The 11,626-nt window shown below is 45.7% G+C and overlaps 2 protein-coding genes across 2 annotated transcripts in view; both read left to right on the top strand.

The window, feature by feature from the left end:
- Positions 1–163: 163 nt before the first annotated feature.
- On the top strand, positions 164–10,825 carry lpcat2 (lysophosphatidylcholine acyltransferase 2). The gene is made up of 14 exons (XM_030413812.1): positions 164–788; positions 1,240–1,382; positions 3,178–3,395; positions 3,815–3,927; positions 4,295–4,355; positions 4,748–4,806; positions 5,208–5,242; positions 5,441–5,495; positions 6,669–6,751; positions 7,117–7,242; positions 7,335–7,488; positions 8,053–8,151; positions 9,328–9,469; positions 9,573–10,825. Exons 1-14 carry the CDS (start codon positions 678–680, stop codon positions 9,749–9,751), a joined length of 1,578 nt encoding a protein of 525 aa, XP_030269672.1. The 5' UTR covers positions 164–677; the 3' UTR covers positions 9,752–10,825.
- A 254-nt stretch (positions 10,826–11,079) lies between these two features.
- Positions 11,080–11,626, top strand: part of slc6a2 (solute carrier family 6 member 2) — a 30,740-nt gene continuing 30,193 nt past the window's right edge. The window contains exon 1 of the mRNA XM_030413811.1: positions 11,080–11,249. The gene's annotated coding sequence lies outside the window, so the exon portion shown is untranslated. The remainder of the gene's footprint in view (positions 11,250–11,626) is intronic.

Raw genomic sequence — 11,626 nt, 5'->3', positions numbered from 1 at the left:
GCAAAAAACAGAGAAATCAGAAAGGGGACAGGAGTTTGTTTTTAAAGGGCTGGACCAAATGAGAATTTGTTATGAAACAGCGCCATCTGGTGGACATTCGTGACAGCTCGCAGAAAGTAGGCCAATGCATAAACACGGTATTATAACATACAATCACAACACGCTGCACGTTCGCTTCTTGTGCATCATCTCCAGTGTGTGTGTCCTCATGTCCTGCGAAGACTCGCATGTCTGAACCCTCTATCAGTTTCTTGCACGGACGCCTTGCACGCTGCTCCCTGACCGCTCCCGAAATGAGACACAAATTGTTCCCTCGCCAGATTTACTGGAAATACCTGACAGCATCCCGCAGACAGCGGCTTCACACGGTGAATGCAAACTGATGCAAATGCACCTGACACGGCTTGCAAACATCACACTCGGACCCCATTCAGCAGGAGCGGCGGACCGTGTTGGAGGTGGAGCCTGAACGCGCAGTCCGGGTCTTTCCTCTCCCCGCGCCTGCTCGCGTCTGCGCTCGGCCCCCTCGATACTGATCGTCCGATTATTTGCGGGCTAAATGAGAGAGCGGGGTCTCCATTTGAGGAAGTGACATGATCACATAACGGCGCCACCGACAAACACACACACACACACAGAAACACATTACGGCCCGTCTCGTCGTTCGCCGGACTGCAATGCCGCCACAGCGAGTGTTCGCCCTGCCGAGGCAGCAGTCCCTGCTCCTGCCGGCGGTCATCAACCCGTTCGTCCAGGACACCAAGCTCCCCACAGCCGCTGTCATCAAAGTGAGTATCGACTCCAGTGGTCATGTAGAGGGAAGCCTTTGAAGAACATATAAATACATATGTATATGTCTGTGTGTGTGTGTGTGTGTGTGTGCATCGCTTTAGGCGACAGTGTATCAGCCGATGTGTGAGATTTCACACATACACACACACACACACAGGGCCGATAATCTTCTGCAGCGAGGCTTTGACAATCGGCTTGTAAAGCCTCGTTATGTGCAGCGCAAACAATGAGAGCCGTTGTGCGCTTTCTAGAAAAGCTGTCCAGACTCGTGCGTGTGTCTGCTCTGAGGAATGTCAACACGCCAGGCTCGTAGTTCACCCTGACTGCAGCAGCCCCTCTCAGCTCATGGCACAGCGGGCCAGACGTACACAAATCCTACACTCACAGAGGCCTGTGAACTCAAATGTGTGCGCTCCTCTCCCTCTTCCTTCCTTCCTTCCAATGCAGTGCGTCCTCCTGGGGATCGTCCTGGTGCCGGTCCGCGCCATCCTCCTGTCCCTGGTGCTCATGGTGACATGGCCGGTGGCTGTCATCATAACCTTCAAGCATCCTCTGAAAGGAGCCGTGGAGCCAATGACAGGCTGGAGACGGTAACCCAACACATCCCCAGTTCAACACACACACACACACACACACACATCACACCAGAACCACCAGGCTGGCACCAAAAGACCTGCAGGGGATCAGCCTCAGTGACTTAGAACTAAATAACTACACAGTGCAGCTGCCTTGTTGACATGTACAGACAGCTGTATTTGTTTAACTTGGCCTGTCCTGGTGCATGTACAGCACGCCAAGGCTGTGTTGGCATGCAAAGTCAGCCGCATGCACGGACGTCATGTTGCACGTAAACATAGCTTTTCGGTGGAGGGACACGTTGAGAATCGTCCAAGAACGTTCAGAGTTTCACCGGACCAAAAATAGTAAGTGCTTCTAAAGCAAAAAAGAAGTTGTAAGGCAAGTGTGTCCTGTGGTTTCCTGCTATGACAGCATATTCTCAAAATAATAGCTCCTGACATGACTTGAAGAATGTGCAGCTGCGTGGTGGTGCTGCCGCATCATGCTCTGTCTTGATCGTATCTGCACCGCGACCAGTGCTCAGGCTCACTTCCCCCCGTTTCTTGGAAAAGGAAGGAGTCAAGCGGTAATAGTGGGTCATTCGTAGGAGGAAGTGAACTTTTTTTCGCTGGGTAGATACTATAAGTGATAGGCCCACAGTGTGTCTTGCGTAAATGAACTGAATGGGTAACCCAGTTAGATATGTCTGTATCCACACGCTGTGATGAACACAGTATAAATACGTTTAAAGGCGCTTAGGCGTGTAAAAACGCATGTATTGGCAAATATCTAAAGGTTGGATTGTTGCATTTTACCTCTTCGCTTCGAACCAAGCACATTCTTGCGAACTTACATCACCGATTTTCAATGATAATGATTAAACATGGTGTAGGTACCGACCGAAACCAGAGGAGAAGCTTATCTACGCTCACCAGTTTACTGCTCACAGACATTCTCACGGCGGTTAGAGCAAATGATTACCGGTGTTGTAAAAAAAAAAAAAAAAAGAGGTGTGTTCTTACTAATCCCACTGTGAATCAGCGCCTCGTTTACAGATCTACTTAGTTTTCAGACACTTTTAGATCAGGTTGTATCGGTTTACCGGTTTCAGGGCGTAGCGCGGTTTGAACATTGACGGTTATCAAACGTATATTTCGAGTTTCAAGCAACTTTGAGTCTGTCAGGACATAACACGGAGCGAAATTATGAGAAAAACGTTCGCCCGGCCGCCCCAAAAACTTCTGTTTTCATACCATGACACTGTGAATCTCTAAATAGAACTCTGCGTTGCTCTTTGCCGCTCCGTGCCTACTTCCTATTTAAGTGGGCAACATTTTGGCCGTAACATCTTGATCAGCCGATAGTGTTTGTCTGGGGAGCCTTTTTTTCTTCTTTCAAATCTGCGTCACGTTGCATTTAACTTCCTGCCCCACTGAGCAGAAAGAGATTGAAAAGATTAATGCATCTTTAGATACTCATAGGTTGCGTTTCCATATCTCTAGTCGTCACGTCTCAATCTATATTATGGTTTCTTTCTCTCTCTCACTCTCTCTCTCCCTCTTTATGGGGAAGCAACTGGAGCGGTGCAGGAAAGTACAGGGTGGTGCAACTCCTTCCTGTCACTGAAACACTTCCAATTCAGCCCATTTGTTATTAAAAAAAAAAAAAAAAAAAAACACTGATTAAGTTCATGCACTGCTGCGCGATGGCGAAATTCTAACACGGCCGATCCCACTGTGAAACGAGGGTTGTGCCTTTTGAACCCAAATCTCTTTTTCCCTTAAAAACGCACCGTAATCGCCTAAAAATGTGCCCGTCGCCTTTCAGGTTCATGTGTCGCAGAGTGATGGCCGCCCTGGGGAGGGCGTACTACTTCTGCATGGGCTTCAGAGTGGTGGTCAAGGGCAAGCAGGTCGGCAGCGGCGACGCCCCCATCCTGGCCGTGGCGCCCCACTCCACCTTCTTCGACGGGATCGTGTGCATTGTCGCAGGCCTGCCCTCCACCGTCTCCCGCGTCGAGAACCTGGCTACGCCCATCTTTGGCCGTGAGAAACGTTTCATTTTGCTCTGTTTGTTCAGCACAGGAAAGCGGAGGGCGTACGTGTCTGAGGAGGGCTTCCTGGTCTTCTCGACCTCCAGATCGTGTGTGTGTGTGTGAAAAAACAGAAGTGTGAAACCAGCGTGTCATGTAGTTTAATTTCTGTTTATCCTCATACGCCTGCACGATTTCACGCCTTCTTTCTAGATTAAAGAGGGGCTCGTTAACGAGTGATGAAAAGCCATTATCTTATAAAACTGTCATTTGATTTAACACATTGCAAATCCCTTTACCTGTTGTCAGAGATCACAACTGATATTTACCAGTGTGCTTTGAGAAGTTAGAGCGTGCTGTCTACTGATATCATCAGCAAGCAACCGCCGCTTTTATTAACATGCGATAAACCACAGTGTGCTCTCTGTGCAGGGTTTGTGCGCTGTCTCCAGCCAGTGTTGGTGTCCAGACAGGACCCGGACTCCAGGAAGAACACGATCCAGGAGATTGACAGCAGAGCCAAGTCAGGCGGCCACTGGCCACAGGTCCGTCACAACACGGGGAAAAAAAACATCCTCCATGCCAAAAAAATGGCGCCGATGTTTACTGTAGCAGCAGAGAAGGCTTTCAGCTTATCACCAGTGTCTCAGGATGTTGGCATGGTTTCACAGTTTCCTTTGTCAGGTTCAGAAGACCACGTAGTTTTAATTGTGTTTCCTTTTTTCAAAGCAACTTGTTTCAAAAGCACACTCGCATCGCCTGTTGTAGATAGATAGATAGATAGATAGATAGATAAGCTTTATTTCAGACTCAGGGTCCATACAAGTGAGCAGCAGCATCTTAAGATCGCATGCTTGATTACGATTACGCGGCGTGTGATCTCAACCTTTGCTCCGGCGCTTTGTTCCTCAGGTTCTGATCTTTCCGGAGGGAACGTGCACAAATCGTACATGTCTCATCACGTTCAAACAAGGTGAGACGCAAACTTGTAAATTTCACGTCATTTTCCCCCCCCCCCCCCCCTTTTTGCAACAGAACGTGTCAGTTACAAGGGAAATAATAACGGAAAGAAATACAGGACAATCTGCTGTTCACTGACGGTTCTGTTCTGTCGGGATTAGCACATCTTCCATTTACTGAAAACGGATCTCACCGAGCAGCAGGGCCACGCAGCGGAGGCAACACTCGATACTACACTGCCCCATTCATTCCTTATGTGATGTGGTTTTGTGCATTGACTTATTACCAACTGACACCCATACAACTGCTTTTGAGGGCAAGTGGGAGAACTCATTTCGCTTTGTCTTACAACTAGTCAGCGTTCGTTCCATTGTGATGGGAAAAATAACAGTCTCTGTGTGTTAGGTGCCTTCATCCCGGGGGTCCCTGTGCAGCCTGTGATTATGAGATATCCCAACAAAATGGTGAGTGTCTGCAACGCGGCATCAATGTGTGTTTAGTCTCACGCGACGAGAGCAAAGTTCACAGCGGCGCGCCGTACTCTGATAGTTTGCATAGAAAATAAAGGCGGATTCAAAGAGGGAAACGCACAGTACGTGCACTTACAGGTCTCACAATTTGTTTATTTCCCTCCAGGCAAAGAATGTATCAGTAAGCGGAATCTCCACATCGCTTTTGACATCCTGTTGTGTTCTCCGCCGCAGTTTTTTTTTCGCGGGTTTGGCCTGCCGAGCTGGCAAACTTCACAAATGGAGACTGAGATATAGAAGCGTAGCTGTGTCACACAACAGCATGCGTACTAGTCTGTCGCACTGCTAGTGTTTTTTAAGAAGCTTCATGCATCCCTCCTCTGCTTTTCCTCCAGGACACGGTGACCTGGACTTGGCAGGGCTTCAGCTCGTAAGTACTTCCGCTGCACATCTTTTGAAAAATCTCCCCACCTCAAATTGTGTACAATGTGGCGAAGGCGGCGTCTTCTGCTACTTCTTCTTAGACGATAAAATCGCTTGCAACACGGTAACTGCAATGTTCTGGCCTTGTATTGCAACACCTGTGAGCCGGCGTGTAACCGACTGTCCTGCTCTGTGCTCCGTGTAGGAGGACGCTGCTGCTGCTGACTCTGAGCCAGCTGTACACCACAGTGGAGATAGAGGTAACGGAGAAAAAGTCAACATTCTAATGTGGTTTCACAAACTGAATACCCATCATCTCACCATCTCCGGCGGTCGCCACTGAGAACACAATAGGCCCTCTGATGAGGCAGTGTTTCGTGTCTTCGATCTGATAGAGACATTGTTCAACACTGCTCCATCTGTAGATATAAAAGACTCGTTCTTGGCTCTTGATTCTGAGCTTCAGGTGATTATACGCTGATGAAAACATAGTTATCCATATTTTGTTCCATTTCAACCCCTAATTCCTACACACTGACCCTTAAAAGATTGTTAGCTTTATTGGTACAGGGTTCGTACGGGTGCTTGAAATCCTTGAAAGTGCTTGAATTTCAAAGTTGTGTTTTCAAGGTCTGAAAAGTGCTTGGATTTTAGTTTAAGTGCTTGAAAGTCTTGACATTACGACTCTGTGTCTTGGCAACATTGGGATCAGACTGGATAGTTTTATTATTACAAGGAGATATAAAATCAGTGTGTGTGTATCATCACACATGCAGCCTGGTAGCAATAGAGAAGGATGGCTGAGGAGAAGGTTGATGCAATTTCGACTGATGACACGTTCAATATTAATAATCTTTGATGAATAAGCGAAAATCTTATAAAAGTTTATGTCAAAAAAGAAAATTACAGGGTGCCCTCAGGTCTCTCTTTGTCCCGGTGCAAGTGTACCTGAAGAACGCCAAGTGGCTTCCTTTTTTTTTGGATAAAACTTTGTGTTCTCCTTTAATTTCTAAAGTTTTTGCTATCATGAAACATCATTTTAGATGTTTACAGCATAATACAATGTACATAATTGTGATAAAAAGTAAGAAAAAAAGAATCATGAGTACATATATTCCTGTAGATATGTATTTTACCCCAGCGATAAGGTGCTGGAAATTTTTGTAAATGACCCTTAAAAGTGCTTGAAAAGTGCTTGAATTTGACCTTGAAAAATGTGTACGAACCCTGTTGGTAGTATCAGTTTCGCTCCCTGTCGTTGAGTTCAACCCAAGAAAGTGTGCAACCTTCATTTTCTGAATTATAATCACTGGATTTTGTTGCTATATCATCCCAAGCGCCAGATGTGTCGAGTGCATTACCGGATTTGATTTCCATGCAAAGTTTTCTTTACGTTTGCTCTTCCCATCCCGTCTGCCCGCTCTGTCTTTCAGTTCTTGCCGCCACACGTCCCCACAGAGGAGGAGAAGAAAACCCCGTCTCTGTTTGCCAGCAGAGTGCGAGCGAGCATGGCCCAGTAAGTGTTCAGTGGCCGCGAATGCGCTTGCGCTACTTTTGGTGTAGCTTCAGCAAAAAGCACGCAAAAATATATGCTTTGATAAGCAAACAGTGACTGTGAAATGCACAAGGAGTTCATGTGAGTTGAAGAGATAACTAAGTCAGTGTTGAGTAGAAGAGACTGCGCTGTTTCATGCGATGGCCGAAAGTTAAATTCAATCGTGCTGAATTTTTACCGACATTATAATCACATTAGTGTACAGCAAGTTTGTTTTTTTCACTCCTCTGATAAGTCCAAATGTCGTACATGTTCTCAGCCTGCCGCGTCGTGCATCGCAAGCACTTGAGCCGAGCGTTATTTAAATGCGAACTGTCTTCTTCCAGTGCTTTGGGAGTTCCAGTGACAGACCACACGTACGAGGACTGCCGCCTGATGATCTCAGCCGGCGAGCTGACGCTGCCGATGGAGGCCGGCCTGGTTGAGTTCACCAAAATTAGCCGTAAACTCAAGTAAGAACACCCGACTTATGCACACTGTTGACATCGCCAGGCAGGGACATTAACAATGACACGTATGGCTCCTTGTCCCCCTGCTCCCTCAGTCTGAAGTGGGACAATTTGAGGAAGGAGCTGGAGGGCTTCGCAGCCATGGCCAGCTCATGTAAAGGAGGACGCATCACCATCCAGGAGTTTGCCAGTTTCCTGAAGCTGCCCATCAACCCAGCCCTCGAGGAGCTGTTTGCACTGTTTGACAGAGTGAGAGACATGTGTATAAATGACAGTTAAATAGCGAAGTGCCTTTTTTTTTTCGTTGCCACGCGTTCCAGGGGTGTTGGGGATTGGCTTTAGTCCACCGTGGCCATGACACATCCTACAGGAAATGTAATGGCAGCAGTCTTAATATTCCATTTACAGAATCACACACACACACATAGCGTCACTGCATATCGTTGTGTAGCAGTGGAAATAAAGTGGGTCATCGTGGTGTGGGTTCAGGATTGATGCAGCCTGGAAGAGGAAACTATGATCCAGCTAATCTGGCCTCCTTCCCTGGTATTTGTACCAGAGGTCTGAGTGGGAAGGGAGGACTAAAAGCGTAAAAACAGCCGCTAACATCCACTTCGCCGAGGATCCTTTTTCCTCCGAGCCTTTATGGTCTCATTATTTTCCAGCGGCATTAGAGCTCACGCTGATACTCCCTCAAACATTCGTAATGTATAAACATTTAGACCGTTAAAAGGGTAGAGTGCTATCCATCATAACAATCTGTGCATTGACTGTCTCCAGTGTATTTATCTCCGTGTCTTCGACCCTGTCCAGAACGGAGACGGCACCATAGACTTCAGAGAGTACGTCATCGGCGTGACCATCCTGTGTCGACCAGCTAACACCGAGGACGTTCTCCGAATGGCTTTCCAGGTACGACTCCAGGAATCCTCTGGCGCTGCGGTGCTCATCTGAGGGACACATCGACAAAACACTGAGGGCCTAAAATTTCAAGGTTTTCTAATTTAAGGATTGATATAAGAAGGCTTATGTACTGTGAGTTGAGCACAACAGCATCTAAGCTAATGTACCGCTGGAGGAGGTGGGACTATGTGGGCGCGCAGTGGTGCACGTGTCAACGTGCGAAACAACGCAGTTAGTACTCAAGTATCGATGCAATAATTGAGCATTGAAACCATTGATTATATTCAGTATCGGTATGTATGGATATTTTTTTTATATAGTTTTGACAAGGCTGCGCTGAATACAAATACACAGAAGACACGGATACGCGTGTTTGAAATGTAAGGTGTCCAATTTGAAGAGCCGTCTGAGAGATAGTCCTCCTCAGGTTTTGTGTGAGAACAGCCTGAACTGTTCAAGGCGTGTAATCGAACGCTGTTTCAGAAATGTTTCACATTGGTCACTCTGATTTGATTCAATCGCACATTTCCCGCTGAGATATTCTTTTTCGGGCTGGATGTTTTGTTTTCCGGGTTTCATCACCCGACTTGTTCAACTTCAGCTGTAGCACCGTGTAGAGCAGATGTTTATGGGATGCTGTAACTAGGACCTGCAACAAAAGGATCTCTGTAGATCTACAGTATATATAATATTTACTTTTTACGATACATGTGTAAAGAAAATCTCAGAATTATGACAACAAATCCAAATGGAATGGAAAGAAAAGTGCTAGATTTAAGCTAAACAGCCCTGCCTTGTTTTTATTTGACATCGGCGCTCGGCAGACAGTCGCAGCAGCAGCAGCAGCACTGTTGGAAGAACAGAGGCAGCCTTCAGAGAGGCTTGGATAATGTCAAGTTAACAATGTGTGTCTGTTGCGGGAGAACATGGAGTCGTTCTGCCGGCCGTAATGTCAAACGTGGTTTTGGACAAGCAGCTCTGGTGTTTATGTAATGTTACCGAAAAGTTATTTTTGTCCCGACTAATTTGATAAAAAGCGAATTTACCCGATTGTGTTCAGGCTTTTTTTTTTTGACAAACCCACCCACCCATCTGCACATTGTAAAATAACCATTATTTCTCCCAAATGTGCACACATTAGAAAGTGGAATACATGTTTCTCTGCTTGTGTCATCCCTCCTGCAGCTGTTCGATACAGACGAGGATGAGAGAATCACCCGAGAGGAGTTTACCGCTCTGCTGCGCTCGGCTCTGGGTGTGTCCGATCTGAACATGGCCAAGCTCTTCAAGGAGATCGATGCCGACGGCTCTGGTTTCATCACCTTCTGTGAGTGGGCTCTTCCTCAAGGAGGTCTAATGCAAGGCTACATTTTCAGCCTTTTGCTTTTTCTTCCGGTGTATCCTCATGCTCCTGTCTTTTCTTGGTTCAGGTGAATTTCAAGCCTTTGCCACCACCCACCCGGAATACGCCAAGCTCTTCACCACGTACCTGGAGCTTCAGAGATATCAAGCGATCCAGGAGACGACGCCGGGCGATCTGGAATTGACCGGTGGGAGCCGTTCGGGGGATAAACAGGAAGACAGCACCTCTGACAAAAAAGACGACTGAGCGCGAGGATGACCGTGAACTCTCCCACCGAGAGACGGAGCACTGAAACCACTGCACTGAGAGGGAAAAACTCCCAACAAAAAGTGTCACCTGCCCTCCAACGACTTTTTTTTTTTTTAAGCAAATTCCAGTCATTTGCCACAGCAAAGCCATATTGTAGGTTATGTGCTTGCCTTTTTTATTGATGGTTTTAAGAGTGCTTCTGTTTTCAATTTTAGTGCCTTATAGAGATTTTGAAGAACCACTCCCCCCCCCCCCCCCCCCAAGCCACTGCACAAGAAACATCTTCTTCTATTCCTAAAGGTGTGTCTGCGTGTGTGTGTGTGTCTATCAGGAAAAAAAAATAAATAAAAAAAAATGAAATGCTGGTCAAAGGATGAAAAATATGTTGAAAAATGACCGGAAAACATTGTAATTGTCTAAACCCTGCAATCTTTAGAGTTCTAATGTTCGTGTTTTATGACGTACTTTTTCCAGATTGTAAACTGCCTCTCGACATGGATACATACTTATTCTGTATAGCCCGAGTTTACCCTCGCTTGGGCTTAGATGAACTCAGCTTTGTGAACCCTCCTTTTGTCTTTGTGGTCCTTTGTAAATGAGTGAAAAAAAACAAACAAAAAATTGCCAAACCAACACAATTTTTTTTAAATATAAGCAAAAGAGTCCTCGTGCTTCTGTGTCGCAGTATAATTAGTGTACAGTAAGCTTTATGAAGATCTTTCCAATCTGGCAACCCCTGCAGATGTTCCGTATTAAAGCAATGTCTACGAAGAGCATACATGCTGTGCATCACACTTTTTTTTTTTTTTTTTCCAGCGCTCAGGGACACAGACCTTGTAAGACGGCTGTATAATTAGCCAGAGGTTTGCTTTGCATGTGTATCCATTTGCATTTCTACTGAAGATTGTTGTTGCTGAGACAGCAGCGTGTTCACACAGCTTTAAGTTGACTAAAGCACACCAACCACTGAAAATAGGGCAATTTGTGAGCAAAAAGGACAACAGTGCTTCTTCACAACAGCATATTCCAGCGGGGGTGTGCTCACTGATTAACTAGCGGCACTGTTATTTATTTAGCGAGGTGCATTGCAATTATGTGATTTCTTTTTCTTTCTTTTTTTTTTTCTGTTGTTGTTGTTGTTGTTACCACTGCAACGTTTGCTTTTTAAAATAAAACAAGAACACGATTGTAATTCTGCCTGTGTATTTATATTCACCACTGAGGGAACTTGTAATGACTTTTTTTTTTGGTTTATAATGAGGCGTAGGTTCAATTAAGGGGGCCACTGCTGTAAACTCTGGTTCTCCTAACTACCACCAGGTGGCAGCAGTTACCCATTACATTTCCATTATCTGTGTGTTTTTTTTTTGTTCTGCCTGTGAGTCGATCCGTGGCATTTTGACCTGCGCCTTGAATTAATGTTATAGTTTGACAACAATGAGATTTAAGCAAGAATCAGACATCAGATTCAAGGTGTGGCATGGTTTGGGGAAAGGTAAGAGAACGCATATGACTGTTTGTAATGCCTAACACTTGAGAGCAGTGTTGTTTTGTGTTGTGTCATGATTTAAAAGTTGCAGCAAATGTTTCATTGAATCATTCATAAACTCCTACATCAAAACACAAGATAAGGCAAGATATGGATGACTTTTCCTCTTTTATATATGCTTATTTAGGAAATGTTCCCTTTTTTAAAAGCCCAAAAAGCAGAGAACTAGACATGACACAGTTGAACAAAATGAAGCGAGCAAATGTTTTTGTGAAGCTAGAGCCCACAGAACCAAGAGCTAGTGAGGAAGGCCCCGAGACGAAGGCTAGAAAACTGAAATCCTGGATGATCGAAGTACAGCAGCAGTACATGTAGTTGCCAGG

Source organism: Sparus aurata, chromosome 4, assembly GCF_900880675.1.
Source record: "Sparus aurata chromosome 4, fSpaAur1.1, whole genome shotgun sequence".
NCBI classification, from domain to species: domain Eukaryota; kingdom Metazoa; phylum Chordata; class Actinopteri; order Spariformes; family Sparidae; genus Sparus; species Sparus aurata.
Note: the sequence above shows the minus strand (reverse complement) of the source record. Positions and strands in the feature narration are given on the sequence as shown.

Bases quoted from the DNA above. Each gene is read 5' to 3' on its own strand.
- lpcat2 (XM_030413812.1), top strand. From the start codon at position 678: ATGCCGCCACAGCGAGTGTTCGCCCTGCCGAGGCAGCAGTCCCTGCTC. The intron at 3,928-4,294 runs GTCCGTCACAAC...TTTGTTCCTCAG, and splicing joins CAGGCGGCCACTGGCCACAG to GTTCTGATCTTTCCGGAGGG. The intron at 4,807-5,207 runs GTGAGTGTCTGC...CTTTTCCTCCAG, and splicing joins TGAGATATCCCAACAAAATG to GACACGGTGACCTGGACTTG.